Source organism: Bombina bombina, chromosome 4 (assembly GCF_027579735.1).
Source record: "Bombina bombina isolate aBomBom1 chromosome 4, aBomBom1.pri, whole genome shotgun sequence".
Lineage (NCBI taxonomy): Eukaryota > Metazoa > Chordata > Amphibia > Anura > Bombinatoridae > Bombina > Bombina bombina.
Window position 1 is genome coordinate 693229895 of NC_069502.1, and position 25339 is coordinate 693255233.

Sequence of the window (25339 nt, forward strand, 5' to 3'; positions counted from 1 at the left end):
GAAGGAAGCAAATTAGATAATAGAAGTACATTAGAAAGTTGTTTAAAATTGCATGTTCTTTCTAAATCATGAAAGAAAAAATGTGGGTTTCATGTCCGTTTAACTGTATCCAGTTAGTTGCAGATGTAAACCCATAGCACAGCTTTGCAAAGAAAATGTTTTAAATCATTTTACACTATAATTTTGTTAGAATTATTTACAAGGTTTTCCAATTTAAGAGCAGGTTACATATACACATCTAGGAAATCATAAAAATATAAAGAGGAGATCACATTGATTTTAATGTCTCTAATGAGGTATTTTCTACAAAATAAATAATAAATATACAGTGAATAGTTTGATTTTCCTTTACTTTATTTAACTCTTTTTGGGTGATTAAAGTTTAAAGGGACACTGAACCCAAATGTTTTCTTTCATGATTCAGATAGAGTATGAAATTTTAAGCAACTTTCAAATTTTCTTCATTATCTTGGTATTTTTATTTGAAATGCAAGAATGTAAGTCTAGATGTCGGCCCATTTTTGGTGAACAACCTGGATTGTCCTTGCTGATTGGTGGATAAATTCATCCACCAATAAAAAGTGCTGTCCAGAGATCTGAACAACAAAAAAAAAAAAGCTTAGATGCCTTCTTTTTCAAATAAAGATAGCAAGAGAACGAAGAAAAATTGATAATAAGAGTAAATTAGAAAGTTGCTTAAAATTGCATGCTCTATCTGAATCATCTGAATCACTAAAGAAAAAAATTGGGTTCAGTGTCCCTTTAAGTTCAATGTATCATTAAACAGTTATGTCATGTGTCAATGCATTAAATATGAGTTTCCCTGCTGTTTTAATTATCTCCAGTAGTTGATAGATGGAAATTATTGCACTACAGTACATATAACGTGTATGGAAAACAAAAGATTTCCATAAATTCTAGTTTCTTAGACACACACAATATTGACCACAAAGACCTCCCACAGAGAAGTATTGGACTCTACAGGGAGTGCAGAATTATTAGGCAAATGAGTATTTTGACCACATCATCCTCTTTATGCATGTTGTCTTACTCCAAGCTGTATAGGCTCGAAAGCCTACTACCAATTAAGCATATTAGGTGATGTGCATCTCTGTAATGAGAAGGGGTGTGGTCTAATGAAATCAACACCCTATATCAGGTGTGCATAATTATTAGGCAACTTCCTTTCCTTTGGAAAATTGAGTCAAAAGAAGGACTTGACAGGCTCAGAAAAGTCAAAAATAGTGAGATATCTTGCAGAGGGATGCAGCACTCTTAAAATTGCAAAGCTTCTGAAGCGTGATCATCGAACAATCAAGCGTTTCATTCAAAATAGTCAACAGGGTCGCAAGAAGCGTGTGGAAAAACCAAGGCGCAAAATAACTGCCCATGAACTGAGAAAAGTCAAGCGTGCAGCTGCCAAGATGCCACTTGCCACCAGTTTGGCCATATTTCAGAGCTGCAACATCACTGGAGTGCCCAAAAGCACAAGGTGTGCAATACTCAGAGACATGGCCAAGGTAAGAAAGGCTGAAAGACGACCACCACTGAACAAGACACACAAGCTGAAACGTCAAGACTGGGCCAAGAAATATCTCAAGACTGATTTTTCTAAGGTTTTATGGACTGATGAAATGAGAGTGAGTCTTGATGGGCCAGATGGATGGGCCCGTGGCTGGATTGGTAAAGGGCAGAGAGCTCCAGTCCGACTCAGACGCCAGCAAGGTGGAGGTGGAGTACTGGTTTGGGCTGGTATCATCAAAGATGAGCTTGTGGGGCCTTTTCGGGTTGAGGATGGAGTCAAGCTCAACTCCCAGTCCTACTGCCAGTTTCTGGAAGACACCTTCTTCAAGCAGTGGTACAGGAAGAAGTCTGCATCCTTCAAGAAAAACATGATTTTCATGCTGGACAATGCTCCATCACACGCGTCCAAGTACTCCACAGCGTGGCTGGCAAGAAAGGGTATAAAAGAAGAAAATCTAATGACATGGCCTCCTTGTTCACCTGATCTGAACCCCATTGAGAACCTGTGGTCCATCATCAAATGTGAGATTTACAAGGAGGGAAAACAGTACACCTCTCTGAACAGTGTCTGGGAGGCTGTGGTTGCTGCTGCACGCAATGTTGATGGTGAACAGATCAAAACACTGACAGAATCCATGGATGGCAGGCTTTTGAGTGTCCTTGCAAAGAAAGGTGGCTATATTGGTCACTGATTTGTTTTTGTTTTGTTTTTGAATGTCAGAAAAGTATATTTGTGAATGTTGAGATGTTATATTGGTTTCACTGGTAAAAATAAATAATTGAAATGGGTATATATTTGTTTTTTGTTAAGTTGCCTAATAATTATGCACAGTAATAGTCACCTGCACACACAGATATCCCCCTAAAATAGCTATAACTAAAAACAAACTAAAAACTACTTCCAAAACTATTCAGCTTTGATATTAATGAGTTTTTTGGGTTCATTGAGAACATGGTTGTTGTTCAATAATAAAATTAATCCTCAAAAATACAACTTGCCTAATAATTCTGCACTCCCTGTAATACTGAGATCAAACTTTTTTTTTTTTTTTTTTTTTTATTTTATTATAATCTTGAAAAAGTACAAAGTGCAGTGGCAAAATAAGCATTACAAGTAGGATATTCACATATATCCAAATACATTTGTCAAGAGTTTACATATATGTTAGCAAATCTAAAAGTGGGGGGGTGGGGGTGATGAGTCTGTTATGCCCAACTAGGCCGCCTAATCATCTATTATTTTATATAGTGTTATATTGCATTAATCATGCATCTTTCATGGGGAGAGTCCAAGAGAGAGAGAAAAAAAAAAAAAAAAAAAAAAAAAAAAGGAGCAAATTTAACATAATCTCCTCCCTTCTCACCGCCCCATCTAATCCTATCCATTTAAACCTCCAATTCGGGGCATATTCACTATATTTGAATGTTAATGATACCTTCTATGTTAGCAGTAAAGTCTCTACCCTGATCTAGAATAAAGTCTTTCCAAGTTTTTAAATATGAGTTATCTTTCTTCCTTTCAAGCCTATAGTCATGGGCTGCTATTATTGCACTATCAGAAAGAAGATTTTTTGCTTCTTTGATTGATGGAGCTCGTGGTTTGCACCAATTGTCAAAAATAAGTTTTCTGAGGTTAAGTATCGCAGTTAGAATGAATCTCTTTTTATTCCCCCATGAAATACAGGGGTTCAGTAATATTATAGAATTTATTGAAAGTCTCACTTCAATATTTATCATTTGGGAAAGAAGATAGGCTACCTTATGCCAAAATTGGTTTACTTTCGGGCATTCCCACAGTAGGTGACCCAGATCTGGATCATTTAAATGGCACTTAATACAAAAAATTTTAACATTACAATTCCACTTAGCTACCCGCCGTGGGGTGAGGTAGTCTCTATTGATAATCTTAAACTGCGTTTCTCTTAGATAAGTTGAAGGGGAGATAGCTAACGCAGTCTTTAAACTGTTCTCTAGTTGATCTATAGGGTCTATCAAGCTTACTACCTTTCCCCAATATGCCTTCGCCCGTTCTATATATTTTTCCGTCTCTGCCGATCTTAAAATTTTATATATAGAAGTCACGGAACACTTTTCCATTTTAAGATGATCCATTAATGGGTGGTCTTGGAAAGTCTGAGGAAACAGATACAGTAACTTTCGTATATAGTCTGTGGCTTGCAAAAAGTAGAACATATGTTTCTTCTGTGCTGCCGGAAAGTTATTTTGAAATTCTGTAAATTTATGAAATTTTCTAGTCTTAAAATCATAGAACTCTGCAATCGAGAGAGCTTTGGAAGGTGACCATAGACTAAAAGGGTTAGCTGAGTTACCTAGTGGAAAGTGCCAATTACCTTGAATAGGTAGCCATTTAGAGACCGCTGTGGGATGTCCAAGCAACTTCATGGTATTCCTCCATGCTTTTAAGATATCCTTCAATAAGGGGTGGTTAGCAATTGTATTGCCCAAAATCTTATTTGTTGCATGTAATATAAAGCCCATAGAATAGGGAGCACATATGTGTTCTTCTAAGTACTTATTAGATAGTTTAAATGACTGAAAGAGCCATTCAATTGGAAATCTTATTAATGTTGCTAAATTGTACCATTCCAGGTTTGGAAGTGATAGCCCCCCTCCCAAATATGGTTGGTATAGTATTTCCAATTTTATTCTGGGTTTTCTCCCACTCCAAAGAAAATATCTCAGTGCCCGATTGAAGCGCCATAGGTCCATTTTTTTATAAGCAAGGGAAGAATTCTACATGGGTATAAAATTTTTGGGACTATGAACATTTTATAGAGATTAACTTTACCCGAGATTGAAACCGGTAACGCTGCCCAACTTCTTAATTTCATCATGGTTTCTTGGAGAACTGAAAGAATATTGTCGCGATACCAGTCATCTGGGTTAACAGAGAGTTTCAAGCCTAGATATTCCAAGGCATTAGATTCAATAAATTCAAAGGTTTGCTGTTTATTACTCCTTTTCAACCAAATTGCCTTTGATTTTGCCAAATTAGTTTTGTACCCTGAGACATTGCCATAATCCTTTAAAAGTTCTAAGACCATGTCCATGGTATCTTTTGGATTACTGACATACAAAAGTAAATCATCGGCAAATAGGGATATTCTTAGCAATTCCTTACCTATATTAATTCCTGTAAGAAGTTCCCTTAATTTGATTGCCAGTGGCTCCAGAACTAAATTGAAAAGTAGGGGTGAAAGAGGACACCCCTGTCTCGTGCCTCTAGAAAGTGTAAAAGATTGAGTTAACTCATTATTGATCATAATTGATGCCTTTGCATCTGAATAGATGTTTCTAATAAAGGTACAGAACTTACTTCCAAATCCGTATTTAACCATAACTTTGAACATAAATGGCCATTCCACTCTGTCGAAGGCCTTCTCTGCATCCAAAGATAGCAGGAAGGCCTCCGGCAGAGCAGAATCCCCGTCACTGTACTGAGAGATAGCATGGAGTATCTTTCTAATACTTTTCTCAGATGATCTTCCACTCACAAATCCCACCTGATCCTCGTGTATAATTTTAGGTGCAATTAGCTTCAATCTTTCTGCCAAAATCTTCATCATAATCTTATAATCAAGATTCAGCAGGGATATCGGTCTGTAAGCTGTAAGATCTAGGGGATCCTTATTAGGTTTAGGGATTAGTACGATGTTTGCTCTCTTAAAATCTTCCGATACCCTGATGTTTTCTTCAAAGTACCCTTTGTATAGGTCCTTTAGGACTGGAGTAATTTTTTCTAATAGTACCATATAAAACTCCAAGGGCAGGTTGTCTGGGCCAGGAGATTTTCCTCTAGCTAATGATTTAATGACCCTTACTATCTCCTGGTCACTTATAGGCTTATCTAGAGCTTCCAAGTCTGTTCCTGATATCAATGGTATCTTAATAGAATCTAAAAATCGATCAATGTCTTCTGCTTGTGGTTGTTGTGAAGCATAAAGGTCTGTGAAAAAATTACGGAATAAGAGAGCCATTTGTTCCTGATCTGAGGTGATACTCTTATCTTTTCTAATAGCCACAATAGGCTTTCTCTGACTTTGTGTTTTAAAGATGGATGCTAAGAATTTGCCTGCTTTATTGCCATATCTTTTAAATTTGGCTGCTTTGATTTGTATTGATTCTTGGGCTTGTTGTAATAGAAAATGATCCCTATTTTTTTTATTAGAGAAGTAAATTTCTCTGTTTACTATAGTTGGGTTCTGCATATAACTAGCGTAAGCCTCTTTAAGTTTATTAGATAGATCATGGTATCTAGAAACTTGCTTCTTTTTTAATCTCGCCATATATGATATTATCTCTGCTTTTAGATATACTTTAGCCGTTTCCCAGAAAATAAGTGTATTATTTCTACTGTGAGCATTAAAAGAGCAGTAATCTTCCCAGGCCTTTTCCAAAAAGGACTTAAATTTATCTGAGTTGGCTAAATAGACTGGGAAGAAAAAAGAGTTAGATGTATAAGATTTCTTAACTTGAATTTGTAATATTACAGGGGCATGGTCGGAAAGAGTGAAGTCCAGAATTTCACATTTAGAGATTCTAGGAGCCAAGATTTCTGATACTAGGTATAGATCTAGTCTAGACATGGTATTATGGGATTTAGAATGGCATGTAAACTCCCGAGAATTAGGGTTCATAGTTCTCCAAATGTCTATAAGATTAGTTGATTGGGTCAATAGACTAAAGATTTTTTCTTCATATTTATGATGGGTTCTTGTATAACTCCCTTTTTTCCTGCTTAGGCCCATTCTAGTTCTATCAATGCTCGAGTTAGGGGTAATATTAAAATCCCCTGTTATAATTATGTTATCTTTTGCAAACTTCAAGATATTCTTAATTAACCGGGTCCAGAATGCAACATCGGGACTATTGGGGCCATACAAGTTAACTATTAAGAAGAATTGGTTTTGAATCTTCATTCTGACCATTATATACCTGGCCTCTCTATCTTTCACTACTTTAATGATTTCTTGTCCAAGGTTTTTATGGATCAAGATCATCACCCCTCTGGCTGCTTTCCTATATGAAGTGAAAAATGTTTGCGAAAACCCACGTATCTTAAGTTTGTTATGTTCGGCATCGGAGAGATGGGTCTCCTGTAGACAAATGATGTCCAGTGCCTTCTTACTTAGAAAGTTTATCACCGCTTTCCTTTTAATGGGGGAGTGAATTCCTCCCACATTCCATGAGATAACCTTTATCTTCTAACTATATTTATTTTTGAAGCTAGGTTTGCAGGATATCTTATCGCTAAATAGAGAGATGGAATAAAACCCAAATTGGAAGACGCAACACTGTATATAAAAAATTGCCCAAGGATATGTGGATGGGTGGGAGAGAGAGAAGGAGAAAGGAAAAAAAAAAAAAAAAAAAAAAAAAAAAAAAAGAACCACAGACATACACATTTATAACAAAAAGAAAAATGGTGATATAAACCAGTAGATAGAATTTGTACATCAAATCATTTCTATCGTCGGAATTAAATCCTTCAAAAACAATTTCACAAAAATAAATCAAAGTATATATCCTAACCTTATTTAAAATTGTGGTGCATATCTCAATTCCTAATACATAAATACCTTTATACATTGTATCTATAGAACAGTGAAAATCGTGTTTACTGAGTGAAGCTGGAACCATTTCTATAATAACAAATAAACTTTTTTAGTTCAATTTCACAAAATTGTGTCAAAATATTCGTAATATCATCATCGGGTGCACCTTTCGTGTGTGTTTCAAGAAAAAGAACCACAGACATACACATTATAACAAAAAGAAAAATGGTGATATAAACCAGTAGATAGAATTTGTACATCAAATCGTTTCTATCGTCGAAGTTAAATCCTTCAAAAACAAATTCACAAAAATAAATCAAAGTATATATCCTAACCTTAATTAAAACTGTGTGCATATCTCAATTCCTAATACATAAATATCTTTATACATTGTATCTATAAAACAGTGAAAAAAAAAAAAAAAACCGTTTCTCCTTAAAAAAGACATGGAGAAGGAAAAAAAAAAAAAAAAAAAAAAAACGTTTCTCCTTAAAAGAGACATGGAGAAGAAAAAAAACAAAAAAAAAAAAAAACAAACCGTTTCTCCTTAAAAGAGACATGGAGAAGGAAAAAAAATAAAAATATTTATAAATCAATAAATCAAGGACTCTCATTAAATCAAGCTCAATGTTTTGATTCATTCTCTAAGAACAATTGTGCGGCTTCTGGGGTTTCAAATATATAGGTATTGGGTCCAGACTTAATTCTTAGTTTGGCAGGGTACATTAAGGAAAAAAATCTCTTCTCCTGTGCTAGTTGAGAACAAATAGGGGAAAATTTCCTCCTTTTAAGTGAAGTCTCTGCTGAGAAGTCCTGGAATATTAGGATTCTAGCTCCATTAAATTGTAGGGGTTGTTGTTTTCTGAATGCTTGAATAAGCTCATTCTTTCCTTGGTAGTTAAGATATTTGGCAATCACTGGTCGCGGTCTCTTTATGCCTTGCTCCGTCCCCTCTTGCTCTCTACCCAATCTGTGCACTCTTTCCACAGTGAACAATGACTTTTGTTGTTGAATAGCCATCAGACTTGGGAGAGTTTCTTCCACGAACTTTTTTAGATCCTGAGATTTTACTGTTTCAGGCAGCCCAATTATTTGCAGGTTGTTGCGCCTTGCTCTGTTTTCGGAGTCTTCCATCTTATTTGTGAGAATTTTGTTTTGTGAGATTACTTCTTCCAACTTTGCATTTAATATGGTTTGACTATCCTCATAGTCTGAAATCCTTTGTTCCAAATAGCTTATTCTCTCATTTTGAGCTCTTATTTCCCCCATGATGGCGTCTAGTCGTGCATTCACTTCTTCGATCTTAGGTATAATCAGCTCGGATACCTGCATAGCAATTGTTGTGGCATCCAAGGCCTCAGGAGTTTTTTCTTCTGCGCAGGATTTATTAGGAGAATTTATTGATTTATTGATCTTCTTGTCTATAACCTTTAACTTAGGAGACATTTTTTGCTGCTTAAGATACTTATCCATCAATCAAATACTAGGTGGATTTAGATAGCCACTCTTATATGTTTTAATGGCATTTTAAAATCTTTATAGTATGTCTCCAAGCCAGTAAGAAAAGGGAAGAAGAAAAAAAAACAGATAGAAAGCAGTATGTTTTTCTCACCCCTGTTTTTACACTTCTACACAGGCGGATAATTGGCTTTATAAGTCCCTTTTCTCCCTTTCTTAGCAATGGAACTAGCGATTTATATAAGATGGAGAGAGGATAGTTTGTTAAAAAAAAGTGGCAGTAATTCACAGTATAGAATATATTTCAACAGTCACAGCAATTTGCTATAGTTTTAAGTCTCCAGCCTTGGGCTCTTTACCTCTCTCCATGTATCCAGGTGTCCATGCATCCAGGGCCCATACAGCCCTATCATCCGGGGGTGAAAGCCTCCCTGTGAGAGACTAAGTGCAGTCCAGGATCCTCCTCCTACCACTTCCACTCCTGGTTCTGCTCCTAGGTCAGGGCACCTGCTCCTCACACGCCCATAGACCTTTCCCGTGCTTTGTGACTGCAGCTTGGCCACCACCTCTGCCCGGCGTTACTCACAGGCCCCACTGTTGGACCGGACTGGCCTCACGGTATCCATCCAGCAGTATGCCTCCCTAAAGCAGGGCTGGAGACACGGCCTGATATCCGCCGTAGTTCCGTCTCCTTACCACCTTAGGAGTAGCGTCGGCTAACTCACATGTGCAGCTCTGCTCTGCACCTCGCCGCGCTGCGTGATGACGTCACACTTGCACCTCCCCCGATGCAATACTTACTACTGCACAGGCATGGTCAGGGTATGCACATTACATGTACCGCAAGCAAACGCCATCGAGATCAAACTTTTATATATATATATATATATATATATATATATAATGGTTGGTGTTAAAGCTGCATGCATAGCATAAAAAAGCCCATCTGTCCTTCAATTACAAATAATATTTTTCTTGGCCCTAATTCAAGTGAGTAATGAGTGGAATACAACAGTTAATAATGGTAACTTCCATTTAAGATATTCTTTATTTTGGTGTCTGCATTATTTTGCTTCCCACTACACAGAATAACTGCATATTTTGCTGTTTACTATACAGGAAAGTCCCGACCTTCTGTAATAACATGATATTTATAAAGCACATACTGAGCAAGATATGGAGTATAGGAACACTGTCCTATTTTATTAAAAAAAGGAGAAACACACATACAGTATATATTGTATGGGTCCTCTTAAACAGGGAAAACAATTGAGTGTTAGTGACTCTAGATAACTATTTCTTTAACCAACACAAAAGGTAAAACACTTTGGTAAAGTCTCTGTCAGGAGCTGCAATTATTACAGCTCCTGAGGAGGACACGGCTGGTGATTTGTGGATATTTAACCCCTTAATGACCGCAGCACTTTTCCATTTTCTGTCCATTTGGGACCAAGGCTATTTTTACATTTCTGCGGTGTTTGTGTTTAGCTGTAATTTTCCTCTTATTCATTTACTGTACCCACACATATTATATACCGTTTTTCTCGCCATTAAATGGACTTTCTAAAGATACCATTATTTTCATCATATCTTATAATTTACTATAAAAATTTTTATAAAATATGAGGAAAAAATTGAAAAAAACACACTTTTTCTAACTTTGACCCTCAAAATCTCCTACACTTCAACAACTACCAAAAAACTCCCATGCTAAATAGTTTCTAAATTTTGTCCTGAGTTTAGAAATACTCAATGTTTACATGTTCTTTGCTTTTTTTGCAAGTTATAGGGCAATAAGTACAAGTAGCACTTTGCTATTTCCAATTTTTTTTTAAAAAAATTAGCGATAGTTACATTGGAACACTGATATCTGTCAGGAATCCCTGATTAACCCTTCACATATATATATTTTTTAAAAGAACACAACCTAAGGTATTAAACATGGGGTATTTTGACTCTTTCCATGCAACTATTTTACCACCAATCTATGCCAAAGTTTGAAAAAAAAAAAAAAAGTGGTGATTTTTTGACAAAATAGCAATTCAAGAATACATTTACTGAGAACGTTAAGGGTTACTGCCAAATAACACCCCAATATGTCTTCAGCAGCATCTCCTGAGTACAGTGATACCACCCATGTATAGGTCTGTTGGGTTCTCTGGGGGCTAAAAGGCCTTATTTTTAGGGGGCGCATTCCAGTTTTTTAATTTGGAATTTTCACATCTGTCGTCATGCACCCATGTCCTATTTGGGACATTTCTGAAGCCGGACAATGCAAATTACCCCCATCAAACCATATATTTTTAAAAAGTAGACACCCTAGGGTATTTCAAAGGCTGGTATTTTAACACTTTGCATGCACTAATTCAACCACCAGTCTTTGTCAAACTTTTGGGTAGTCATTTTGGTGTGTTATTTTTCACACGCATTGTACTTTAGGCATGGATTCTCAGTTCCTGTTATATGTTACTGACCAAAAACACCTCAATATGTGTTCAACAACAACTTCTGAGTACAGTGATACCCCCCATGTATAGGTGTGTCGGGTTCTCTGGGGGCTAAAAGGCCTTAATTTTAGGGGGCGCATTCCAGTTTTTCAACTTGGAATTTTCACATCTGTCATCATGCACCCATGTCCTATTTGGGACATTTCTGAAGCCGGCCAATGTAAATTACCCCCATCAAACCATATATTTTTGAAAAGTAGACACCCTAGGGTATTTCAAATGCTGGTATTTTAACACTTTCCATGCACTAATTCAACCACTAGTCTTTGTCAAACTTTTAGGTAGTCATTTTTTTGCATTATTTTTCACACACATTGTACTTTAGGCATATATTCTCAGTCCCTGTTATGTGTTACTGCCAAAAAAAAACCTCAATATGTATTCAACAACATCTCCTGAGTACAGTGATACCCCCCATGTATAGGTGTGTCGGGTTCTCTGGGGGCTAAAAGGCCTTAATTTTAGGGGGCGCATTCCAGTTTTTCAACTTGGAATTTTCACATCTGTCATCATGCACCCATGTCCTATTTGGGACATTTCTGAAGCCGGCCAATGTAATTTACCCCCATCAAACCATATATATTTTTGAAAAGTAGACACCCTAGGGTATTTCAAATGCTGGTATTTTAACACTTTCCATGCACTAATTCAACCACTAGTCTTTGTCAAACTTTTAGGTAGTCATTTTTTTGCATTATTTTTCACACACATTGTACTTTAGGCATATATTCTCAGTCCCTGTTATGTGTTACTGCCAAAAAAAACCTCAATATGTATTCAACAACATCTCCTGAGTACAGTGATACCCCCCATGTATAGGTGTGTCGGGTTCTCTGGGGGCTAAAAGGCCTTAATTTTAGGGGGCGCATTCCAGTTTTTCAACTTGGAATTTTCACATCTGTCATCATGCACCCATGTCCTATTTGGGACATTTCTGAAGCCGGCCAATGTAAATTACCCCCATCAAACCATATATTTTTGAAAAGTAGACACCCTAGGGTATTTCAAATGCTGGTATTTTAACACTTTCCATGCACTAATTCAACCACTAGTCTTTGTCAAACTTTTAGGTAGTCATTTTTTTGCATTATTTTTCACACACATTGTACTTTAGGCATATATTCTCAGTCCCTGTTATGTGTTACTGCCAAAAAAAACCTCAATATGTATTCAACAACATCTCCTGAGTACAGTGATACCCCCCATGTATAGGTGTGTCGGGTTCTCTGGGGGCTAAAAGGCCTTAATTTTAGGGGGCGCATTCCAGTTTTTCAACTTGGAATTTTCACATCTGTCATCATGCACCCATGTCCTATTTGGGACATTTCTGAATCCGGCCAATGTAAATTACCCCCATCAAACCATATATTTTTGAAAAGTAGACACCCTAGGGTATTTCAAATGCTGGTATTTTAACACTTTCCATGCACTAATTCAACCACTAGTCTTTGTCAAACTTTTAGGTAGTCATTTTTTTGCATTATTTTTCACACACATTGTACTTTAGGCATATATTCTCAGTCCCTGTTATGTGTTACTGCCAAAAAAAACCTCAATATGTATTCAACAACATCTCCTGAGTACAGTGATACCCCCCATGTATAGGTGTGTCGGGTTCTCTGGGGGCTAAAAGGCCTCAATTTTAGGGGGCGCATTCCAGTTTTTCAACTTGGAATTTTCACATCTGTCATCATGCACCCATGTCCTATTTGGGACATTTCTGAAGCCGGCCAATGTAAATTACCCCCATCAAACCATATATTTTTGAAAAGTAGACACCCTAGGGTATTTCAAATGCTGGTATTTTAACACTTTCCATGCACTAATTCAACCACTAGTCTTTGTCAAACTTTTAGGTAGTCATTTTTTTGCATTATTTTTCACACACATTGTACTTTAGGCATATATTCTCAGTCCCTGTTATGTGTTACTGCCAAAAAAAACCTCAATATGTATTCAACAACATCTCCTGAGTACAGTGATACCCCCCATGTATAGGTGTGTCGGGTTCTCTGGGGGCTAAAAGGCCTTAATTTTAGGGGGCGCATTCCAGTTTTTCAACTTGGAATTTTCACATCTGTCATCATGCACCCATGTCCTATTTGGGACATTTCTGAAGCCGGCCAATGTAAATTACCCCCATCAAATCATATATTTTTGAAAAGTAGACACCCTAGGGTATTTCAAATGCTGGTATTTTAACACTTTCCATGCACTAATTCAACCACTAGTCTTTGTCAAACTTTTAGGTAGTCATTTTTTTGCATTATTTTTCACACACATTGTACTTTAGGCATATATTCTCAGTCCCTGTTATGTGTTACTGCCAAAAAAAACCTCAATATGTATTCAACAACATCTCCTGAGTACAGTGATACCCCCCATGTATAGGTGTGTCGGGTTCTCTGGGGGCTAAAAGGCCTTAATTTTAGGGGGCGCATTCCAGTTTTTCAACTTGGAATTTTCACATCTGTCATCATGCACCCATGTCCTATTTGGGACATTTCTGAAGCCGGCCAATGTAAATTACCCCCATCAAACCATATATTTTTGAAAGGTAGACACCCTAGGGTATTTCAAATGCTGGTATTTTAACACTTTCCATGCACTATTTCAACCACTAGTCTTTGTCAAACTTTTGGGTAGTCATTTTTTTTGTGTTATTTTTCACACACGTTGTACTTTAGGCATATATTCTCAGTCCCTGTTATGTGTTACTGCCAAAAAAAACCTCAATATGTATTCAACAACATCTCCTGAGTACAGTGATACCACCCATGTATAGGTGTGTTGGGTTCTCTGGGGGCTAAAAGGCCTTATTTTTAGGGGGCGCATTCCAGTTTTTCAACTTGGAATTTTCACATCCCATGCACCCATGTCCTATGTAGGACATTTCTGAAGCCGGCCAATGTAATTTACCCCCATCAAACCATATATTTTTGAAAAGTAGACACCCTAGGGTATTTCAAATGCTGGTATTTTAACACTTTCCATGCACTAATTCTTTGTCAAACTATTAGGCATTCATTTTTTGTGTGTTATTTTTCACACACATTGTACTTTAGACATGAATTCTCAGCTCCTGTTATGTGTTACTGCCAAAGAAGACCCCAATATGTGTTCACCAACATCTCCTGAGTACAGTGATACCACCTATGCATAAGTTTCTTGGCTTGTTCGGGGGGTGTAATGCCAAATGTCCAACATGCGTTTGTGATTTTTTTTTCAAATTTAACATATTTTCTTTGCCTATTGTCTTTTTGGGGGTATTTTAACATACCCCAATTTATTTGTTTCCATGAATGTGCATATTTTTGAAATGTTGACACCCCAAGGTATTGTATATGGTGTGCTTTGATGCATTTGAAGTAACTGTTTTAGCTAAAAAAAAATTGGAGAAAGTGTATGGTGGCATTTTTTCAATTTTCATTTTTACACACACATTGCTTTTTGACTATGATTTAGGAGAGACTGTTGTAAGTTAGTGCAAAAAAATACTTCAGGTTGTTTTCTGCTAGGCACCCTGAGTACACCTATGCCCCCCATGCATAGGTTTGCCAGGATTTTGGGAAGGTTATGTTACAATTTTATGACTTGTGATTTTAGTTATTAAGTGAGAGTATTTCTTCTGATAGGCCTATCTTTAGTTTGGGGCCTATTGTAAACCCCACTTTTATTTATTGCCATGAATGTGCATATTTTTGAAATGTTGACACCCCAAGGTATTGTATATGGTGTGCTTTGATGCATTTGAAGTAACTGTTTTAGCTAAAAAAATTGGAGAAAGTGTATGGTGGCATTTTTTCAATTTTCATTTTTACACACACATTGCTTTTTGACTATGATTTAGGAGAGACTGTTGTAAGTTAGTGCAAAAAAAATACTACAGGTTGTTTTCTGCAAGGCACCTTGAGAACACCTATGTCCCCCATGCATAGGTTTGACAGGGGTTTTTGTAAAAAAAAAAAAAAGAACAGCCCCATTTTAGAAAAAAAAATATATTAGTGAAATGTAAAAATCTGGCACATTAAAAGTAAAAAAATAACAACAAAAAATTTAACAGTAAACATAACAAAAAAAAAATAACAGCAAATGTATTTATTTTTTAAAAATTGACCATTGTATGGTACCGCTTGAAGCAGTCCCCAATGCAGAGTCCAGGCTGTCCAGGGCAATCAGGACAGTGATATACAGTGTCCCTTCTCTGCCCCCTCTTGGTACAGACTCTGCATTTTTTTTGTGGTCTCTGCTTTGCGGCAGTAGGGGGGATTTTAAAAATAAAATGAGTAGCCCCAACTCTGCTCTCTCCCATCACCGCCCGGGGAGCAGGTGCATCATGGTACAAAATCCCCGAAATGATCTGGAGCTGAAATTGTAAAAAAGTCTGTTTCATTCCGGGGTTTGCTTTTTTGAACAACAAAAAAGCGTTGTGGGTTGCAATCTGCATTAGGTAAATTGCAACCTTTTTGTACCAGGCCCTTGTCTTCCGCATAATTAGGTAGGGCTGCAGCAGCTGATCTGCCAGATCAACCCCACCCATATGTCGGTTATAAGACTTGATGCACACTGGCTTCCTTATGATCTCAGCTCTGCCACGTACAGAGACCGCCACCGTCCTCTCTGTGTGGATGGTGGTAAGAAGGTATACATCCTTCTTGTCTCTGTACTTAAGTGCCAACAGCTCCTCTTGGCGCAGAGCTGAGGTCTCCCCCCTTCGTAGCCGGGTGCGTACAAGTTGTCCTGGGAAACCTTTGCGGTTCTTTTTAATAGTACCGCAAGCTACTGTATCAAAGCAATACAGTAGCTTGAACAAAAGGACACTTGTATAAAAATTGTCTAAGTACAAGTGATACCCTTTGTTCATTAGGGGTAATATCAGGTCCCAGACAATCTTGCCAGTGGTTCCCATATGTTCTGGGCAACCTGGAGGGTCAAGGTGGCTATCCTTTCCCTCATACACCCGGAAGGCCTGAGTATACCCAGTCTCGCTCTCACAGAGCTTATACACCTTTACCCCATACCTGGAGCGCTTGGAAGGAATATACTGCTTGAATCCCAGCCTTCCCTTATACTTCATCAGGGATTCATCAACGCATATATTCCTTCCAGGTGTATAAGCCTCTGCAAACCTGGCAGAAAAGTGGGTAATCAGGGGGCGGATTTTATACAGCCTGTCAAATTGGGGATGCTCCCTAGGGGGGCACAGGCTGTTGTCGCTGAAGTGCATGAAATGAAGAATCATTTCATACCTCTGCCTCGACATACTCTGGGAGAAAATGGGGGTAGAGCAGATGGGGCTACTGCTCCAGTAGGAGCGAACGGAGGGTTTCTTTATGATGCCCATCAGCATAGTCAATGCCCAGAATTTTTTAAATTCTGGCACATTGATGGGGGCCCATTGCTGCTTTGCCAAATATGTTTCAGGCTTTGCAGCACGGTACTGATGGGCATATAAATTAGTTTGGGCGACAATGTTCCCCAATACATCATCACCCAGAAACACCTCCAGAAACTGTTGGGGGCTAAAACCTGCCACATCTATATTTATGCCAGCATTTGCTGTGAAGGGTGGGATATCTGGCCTCTGGAGATGAGGCGTTACCCACTCTTCAGCGGCAATGGCAGCAACACGCCTCCTTCTAGCAGGGGGGCTGGCAGGGGGGCTAGCAGGGGGGCTGGCAGGGGGGCTAGCAGCCACAGATACATCACTATCAGTTGAGACTGCATCTAATGATGTATCTGAGCATATGGCAGGGTCAAAATTGGGGTCTGAGTCAGACATAGAGGCATCTGACTCTGACGCAAGGATGGCATACGCCTCCTCAGCACTATATCTTTTCTGTGACATTTTTGTATCTGTCACAGAAAACCAAAATTAATTAATTAACTAAATGGCCTTTGGTTTTTTTTTTTAAAAAGTACAGCTATGCTAATGCCAGTGATTTATAGCGATCACTGGCAAGCTAGGGGTTAAATACTCTTTAAATTAAATTAAATTAGCTAAATGGCTCTGAAAGGAGCCTTTGGGTTTTTAAAAAATTACAACAACAAAAATTAACCCCTAAAAAAATGCACAGACAGCAAAAAAGTACAGCTATGCTAATGCCAGTGATTTATAGCGATCACTGGCAAGCTAGGGGTTAAATACTCTTTAAATTAAATTAAATTAACTAAATGGCCTTTGGGTTTTTTAAAAAAAAAGTACAGCTATGCTAATGCCAGTGATTTATAGCGATCACTGGCAAGCTAGGGGTTAAATACTCTTTAAATTAAATTAAATTAGCTAAATGGCTCTGAAAGGAGCCTTTGGGTTTTTAAAAAATTACAACAACAAAAATTAACCCCTAAAAAAATGCACAGACAGCAAAAAAGTACAGCTATGCTAATGCCAGTGATTTATAGCGATCACTGGCAAGCTAGGGGTTAAATACTCTTTAAATTAAATTAAATTAGCTAAATGGCTCTGAAAGGAGCCTTTGGGTTTTTAAAAAATTACAACAACAAAAATTAACCCCTAAAAAAATGCACAGACAGCAAAAAAGTACAGCTATGCTAATGCCAGTGATTTATAGCGATCACTGGCAAGCTAGGGGTTAAATACTATTTAAATTAAATTAAATTAGCTAAATGGCTCTGAAAGGAGCGTTTAGGTTTTTAAAAAATTACAACAACAAAAATTAACCCCTAAAAAATGCACAGACAGCAAAAAAGTACAGCTATGCTAATGCCAGTGATGTAACATAGAAACATAGATATTGACGGCAGATAAGAGCCATAGGCCCAGCAAGTCTGCCCGACCTTACCTAACAGTATAAACTTATCTAGTTCGTAGGATAGCCCTATGCTTGTCCCATGCATTTTTAAAGTCCCCCACAGTGTTTGTTGCTACTACCTCTTGAGGAAGTTTATTCCATAAATCAATCACTCTTTCTGTAAAGAAGTGCTTCCTCAAATTACTTCTGAATCTACTACCCTTTAGCTTGAGCTCATGACCCCTTGTTCTTGAATTTTCCATTTTATGTAAAATACCCACAGCCTCAGTTTTACTAAACCCTTTAATGTACTTGAAAGTTGCTATCATATCACCTCTTTCCCTTCTCTCCTCTAAGCTATACATATTTAGGTCATTGAGCCTATCCTGGTAAGTTTTATTTTTTAGACCATGTACCATTTTGGTAGCCCTCCTTTGCACAGATTCAAGTTTGTTAATATCCTTCTGAAGATATGGTCTCCAGAACGGCACACAATACTCAAGATGAGGCCTAACTAATGATCTATAAAGTGATACTATTTCTGCTGCAAATACCTCTACCAATACATCCAAGCATTCTGCTAGCCTTACTCGCTGCATTACTACATTGCCATGTATAGCGATCACTGGCAAGCTAGGGGTTAAATAGTCTTTAAATTAAATTAAATTAGCTAAATGGCTCTGAAAGGAGCCTTTGGGTTTTTAAAAAAAAATACAACAACAAAAATTAACCCCTAAAAAAATGCACAGACAGCAAAAAAAAGTGCAGCTGTGCTACTGCCAGTGATTTATAGTGATCACTGGCAAGCTAGGGGTTAATGGCTCTGAAAAGAGCCTTTGGATTTTAAATTTTTTAACAAATAAAAGAAATAAATCTCTCTCTGCTGAAATCCAGGTCTCTCTCTCTCTCCAACAAAATAGCAAGTGAGGAGAGGGAGGGAGATCCACACTGATCAGAGTCAATATTTACAAATATTGACCTGATCAGACAAATGGGAGATTTTATTATTATTTTTTTTTTTCTAAGAAGGCTCAGATTGGGTGACCCTAGCTTGCCCCTATGGTGAGACAGGCTAGGGACACCCCCAGAGGCCCCATGATGCACCGGGCATCGCCATTTTGGAAGCCTCATGGGGGAGGGGGGGGCTATATGTGGGGGCTTTTTATTTTATTACCGTTTTTTTTTTTTTTTAATTTTTATTTAATTTATTTACTAACTAAGTGCCTCGACCCACCGAGGCACTTAGCACACTAGCAGAGCATCGGAAGCGTGTCCGATCGCTTCCGATGCTCTGCTGCACTGCCGGGCTCCACGTGGAGCAAAACCGGAAGTGATCACTCAAGGGGGAGTGATCAATCCAGTCCCGGCACTCCGTAACAGCACTGCAGGGATGCCCAGACATCGAGGCATCCCTGCAGTACTGTAATAGTGCCTGGAAGCGATCTTGATCGCTTCCAGCACTCACTTTAGCCGAGGACGTGCAGGGTACGTCGTCAGGCGTTAACTGCCTTTTTTTTTCAGACGTACCCTGCACGTCCTCGGTCACTAAGGGGTTAAAGGCTCAGTATAGCTTGGATTATATGCCTGATGAAACAGTATTCTGAAGTGCTGAGAAACGCGTTGCATTTTGTAAGGAGGGTTGCTAGCATTCCCTACCTTTTGGTTCCTTGTTTTTTATATACATTTGAATTTTAAATAAATCCTTTTTTATAGAATTTTTTATAGTATTTTACTTAATATTGGGACCTTACTTGCCTAAATTGCCTACCTGCCATCCGCCACTCCCTTTGGGAGCCCCCCGGCTGCATACACTGCAGCATCTATTTAGCACTTTATAGTATTTATCACCACTGAGACTCGAGTGTTTCAGGGTTCCTGTGTTCCAGTGTTCCTGCTATCGATTGGTCCAGTGAACTGGGTAACTGTTTAATATCCAGTCTATTTCTGATAGCACTGTCTGAGTGCTCTTCATAAATGTGAGTACCCTGACTAGGGATATATACACTGACATCACCTGTTTATACTACTGGTACACACAGGCGCCCTGTCTGTCTTCTCTCTCCAGATTTTGATGACATCTTGTCCATGTATCCCTGTTCAACAGTGAGCTGGTTCACTGTTAAATATCCAGCCTGTGCCTAATAGCACTGTTTGAGTGCTCTTCATAAATGTGAGTACCCTGATTAGGGATCATTGATGGTGAACATATTATATTATTACCGATACACACAGGCGCCTCTCTTGTTCTTTTCAAATTTTCAGGGTGTTAGGAGCTGACTGATTGTTGCCATGGTCTAATCAGTAGCTACAATGTTTATGGTTTGCAAGTGAGACGGTAGCTTTGAGTTTAAAGGGACAGTAGATTCAAAATTAAGTTTTTGATAGATAGCACATGCAATTTAAAAAAAACTTTCCAATTTACTTCTATTATCAACTTTACTTTATTCTGTGTTAAAGAGTAAACCTAAAAAAATATTTATTAGGCAGCACCTACCATGACTTGTCAGACATGAAAGGGGACAGGCATTCCCCACATAACTTGTAAGAAAAGTGGAATCCAGTTGTATAGCTTTGTCTTAAGAATGCTGCTACTTAGAATCTCCAGCACCTAGTATGGAGGATTCCAATCATGCAGATTCGATTGGATTGTGCAATGTTAAATGCGGGCAGCACCATTTGCCATGAGGCCAGGCAGACTAGGTTCATAATAGCGAACCTCTTCCACCTAGCACATGATAAATGGACACCAAAGTGTTAAAGACACATCCCCCTAAGATCATATGAGCTTACCTAGGTTTACTCTTCAACAAAGGATTCCAAGTGAACAAAGCAAATGTATTAATATAACTTTGTTTTTATAATCACATGATCTATCTAAACTAGGGATGGGCGAATGTGTAAATTTCCGAATTTGAATGTTAGAACGAATGTTATTACCGAAATTCGAATTACAAATCTGAACGAATATTCTTACAAATTCTATAATCAAAGGTTATTTACAGTTTTTGAATGTCACTTTCGAATTTGAATGTTTATAATTAGATCGAATGTCCACATTCGAAATTTTGAATTAAACATTCTATTTAACAAATACTATTCAGAAGTTCAATAGTTCATGTGGTAGGGAATCTAGTAAATGGATACATAATAGATACAAATATATCATGTCGAATGTTTCTATATAGAATATTGCATAATTTGAATATTACATTTAAAGAAAGCATTATAGAAATACTATTACAAATATATAAATTCGGATTTTTCGAAATCGAATATTGCATAATTCAAATATTACATTTAAAGAAAGTATTAGAAATACTATTACAAATATAAATTCGAATTTTTAAAAACAAATATTTTCGAATGTAATCATAAAATTCGAAACCGAACATTCGAAAATCGAATGTTAGAATGTTATGTAAACATTCAAAATTCGATTTGAACGAACAAATGTGTTAAAATTCGTTTTATTTTTCGAATGTTGCGAAACATTCGCCCATCCCTAATCTAAATCATGAAAATATAATTTTGACTTTACTGTCTCTCAACCCATTTGTTGGGGGTTAAATATAAATGCCAAGGTCAGTAATGTAAAAATAACATGATAAAGATTAGAGTATATATTGTTTTGTATTAGAATATAAGTACAATATTTTATATATTCATTTAGTGACCAGTGCAGTACCTATCAAGATGCAGAATGAATTTGTGAGACCAACAAGCTTTTGTGACTATTTTTAAAAGGTTGTTTACAGTGAAAGAATAGTTCTTTCATATTTACACATTGAAAATAGTTTCCTGTATATTTTAAGGAAACATAAATATTTCCAATATTAATTCTTCCTGTGCAGTACAATCAAACATTCTGGCAAGACAATATGATTATAAAAAGAATGCATTATTGGCTCAACAATTCCTAGAATTATTTATTTTTCTCCTTTTTTTCATAATTTTTCCATGGAAAATTCTTGTGTTTTGTACATCTATCAAATTACAAGATACATTACATCAATATACAAAGTAAAATGGTGTCAAAATTTGTAATTTAGCAAATAAATAAAATCATTTTTATCTGTCAGATTCAGAAGTAAAGGGGCCTATCAGGGAATGATTTATTAACAGATGTCTTGTAGCCTTGACCTTCCAACTATAGAGAAACCATGTGTCTTCCTTCTGTGCCACATCAAACAATGATTTGTCTGTATAGTTATGTCACATATCTCTACCTTCCTCTGAGAGTTTGGTTCCTGTATGTAAGAAATAATTGCTATAATGGAGAATGCACGGCAGTTAATGCTTAAGAGGAAATTTAGTCATGGGGAATTATTGTGTTAACTATTCCACATGTGATAATGTTCCATGGTCAGGCTGAGAACGGAAGAGCCAGACCAAAAATACATTTGTCAAAAGTGTTTTGAAAAAGTGTACAGCCATTGTAAAAAAAAAAAAACTTGGAAAGCTGGAAAAATTAAATTAAACACAGCTTTCAGAAAATATTTCATGTGTTAATGTTTAAAATGTATAGATTTTATATGTATTGCACATCAGGTTTAAATGGACATGGAACTCAACATTAGAAATTTGTGAGTCAAATGAGTGTACACTATTAAAAATTGTTCCAGTGTACATCAATTTTCAGACTGACCTCTTCTTTTGTCGAAACAACCCTTCTCTATGACAGCATAATGAGGTGGGTGCAGGAGTGTTCATCTGCATTGAACACTGTATTGCTTTAGGGTTTGCAACAATGTTTGTAATAATATAGGGCCAGTTACGTGCAAGCAAAAAGGGGTTTATTGTGGATGTTTGTGTGTGTTGGGTTTCTCGCTCGTATTGCAAGTTGAAAGCAAATGTGATCGCTTGAGCGCAATTGAAGTTATTGCTCGTCGGGATAGTGCGATCTCAGAGCTCTGGTTAACTGTTTCGCGAAACAAAAAAGTGTCACAAAACACATCAAAAATACATTACAAAAGTGCACTTACACTCATAATAACAATATCTAATAAAATTTATTTAAAAATATTGGACAAAAAAGTTATAAAGGCTCAAAAATATGAGATCTCCAATGTTAGGGAAAAAAAAGGCAGGCAAAGGGCTTTAACATAGAGATAAATACCTATATATGGCTAAATATATGTGTGTACATATGTATTTATGTATTAATATGTGTATATAATATAAATATTTAGACATATATACACATTAACACAAATACATATGTACACATATAGACACATATACAAGTGCATTTGAGCCCTTTGCAGACAAGAAGTTATGCAATATTCATATTTAATAAAGTTTTTAACAATTTACAGTAAATATTTCCCACTCCAATGTTCTGCACATAGCAGAATATATTATATGTATTTATAAATAGATATTCCTATATATATTTGTATATATCTATATCTATACCTATATATATTATCATCTATATAGATAGGTATAGAATAGATATACAGTATATTGTACCACAATACCATCAGATATACAGTATGTAGAAATATGTATTTATGAATCAACATATTCTTCTATGTAAAGAACATTGTAATGTAAAATATTTATATTTTCATGTCGGGTTAGCGCACTTGAGAATATGCGATTAGGTTTGCGTGCAAGTATAGTGTTAAGTTATTTTTCCCCTTTTTTGATCCATTGAATTCAATAGAGGAATACGTTAACGTGGTCGCAATATTCTAACTTCGGCTTTTTGCGAACAATCATTTTTGTACTTAAAACTTGTAGTACGCTCGATACCCGCTTACTTCTAGCGGAGTTACCATGCTAGCGGACCCTATATGTCCAGCCAATAGATGATAACAGGACAGCTAAATCATTGATTGCAAATTATAATGACTGTAGTGTTTAATTCATCTTTCTTTACTGCATTTTTCACAGCTGAAAACTATAATTTGCGTGCTGCCTGGCGATTTGCATCCACCCCAGTAATACTTATCCCAATGAAAGTAACGCAGTCATCATGGATATGATGCATGTGTATTCATTATGCATTTTAGTTTTAGTTGAAAGTGTAATATTATTTTCATTTAAAATTTAGTAATTTGTTATTATTATTATTATTATTATTAATTCTGTTTTGCTGCATAGTTTTCTTTGAAAATGTTCTAGAATGCTGTAGATTACTTTTCTATAATTAGTTCCAAATGTCAGCCATATTTTAAGAATTGATTGGCTGCAAAGCACTGAAGAGCGAGGGGATAAAATGTGAATATACAGAACACACAGCATTCTGCGATGTGTAAAGTATTATAGAATACACACTTACATACTGTTTTAACAAATGTCTATTTGGACACATGATATCTATATTGTGCTTACCACACAGGCTCCAGAACCATCCAAACATTTGTTTGAGTTTCCATTGCAGTTACATTGCAAGCATTCTCCAGAAACTGAGTAGTAGAATCCTGACTGACATCTCTGAAACAAAGAAAAAGCCAACATAAATACCAATGTGAATTCATGATTTTTTTTCTGTTTTACTTTCAGTAACAGCTTCACAGCTAAACCCAAAACTTAATTTTGTTTTTTATGATAGTATTAGTTTTTTTTTTAAAGTGATGGTAAACTTTAGCTAATTAAATGTCATATATGTAATTTTTGCTATTAAAAAATATGTGTACCTTTTATTTTTTAAAATCTAATTATGCCATCCCACTGGAATAAACTCTTTTGTTTTATTTTTTTTGTCAATTCCAATGAACATCCAATCAGTGTGTGTGTCATAAGACACTTTTGAAGTCCAGCCCTTTGAAAGCCCTTATGAAGCCTATGCAGAGAGTGGGTGGGACGGCTCTCTATGTCACAGCCCAGCCAAAAGAGGAAATGAAGGGGTGCGGAGGAACAGAAGATACCAAGTAGGATTATAAATCGTGTGTTATAAAATATATTTATACACTTAAAAGCAGGAATGTGAGCTTAGGGGCTGACCCATTTTTGGTTTAGAACCTGGGTATAGCGCTTGTTGATTGCTGGCTAAATTTGGGTTTCATATCCTTTTAAGGAGCACTGGTCTTACAACTGCTGCCTCTTAACTTGTCCGTAACCTTAGAGGTTGTGGATGTCAGACATCCCAGACACATTAGTCTGTGTTGACTGACAAGCCCTACTCTTGCACAATTTGAAAATTTCATCAGTTAACAGTGTGCCAAAGACCTTGTTGTTGTGTGGACAGGTCCACTTTGTGGGAACCTTGTGCACACTGACCTTAATAAATGAGCAATAGGGGTCCATTTTCTGAAGCAGACGATACTGCCTCCGACCCACTTTGCTTCAGTTCCAGCTGAAGCAGAAGCTAAGAAGCAGCGGTCCTAAGACCGCTGCTCCTTAACTCGTCCGTCACCTCTGAGGTGGCGGACAGCAATCAGCCCGATCGAATATGATCGGGTTGATTGACACCCCCTGCTAGCGGCCGATTGTCCACGAATCTGCAGGGGGCGGTATTGCACCAGCAGTTCACAAGAACTGCTGGTGCAGGGATAAATGCCGGCAGCGTATGCTG

General features: G+C 37.1%; 1 protein-coding gene and 1 long non-coding RNA gene across 2 annotated transcripts in view; one reads left to right on the top strand and one right to left on the bottom strand.

Annotated features, from left to right (window-relative positions):
• Positions 1 to 25339, bottom strand: part of LAMA4 (laminin subunit alpha 4) — a 247604-nt gene that overhangs the window by 188069 nt on the left and 34196 nt on the right. Inside the window, exon 2 of the mRNA XM_053710874.1 lies at positions 24157 to 24258. Coding sequence (XP_053566849.1) covers positions 24157 to 24258 — 102 coding nt within the window. The remainder of the gene's footprint in view (positions 1 to 24156; positions 24259 to 25339) is intronic.
• Positions 24608 to 25339, top strand: part of LOC128656742 (uncharacterized) — a 179629-nt gene continuing 178897 nt past the window's right edge. Inside the window, exon 1 of the long non-coding RNA XR_008402053.1 lies at positions 24608 to 24695. This is a non-coding gene — a long non-coding RNA (uncharacterized LOC128656742). The remainder of the gene's footprint in view (positions 24696 to 25339) is intronic.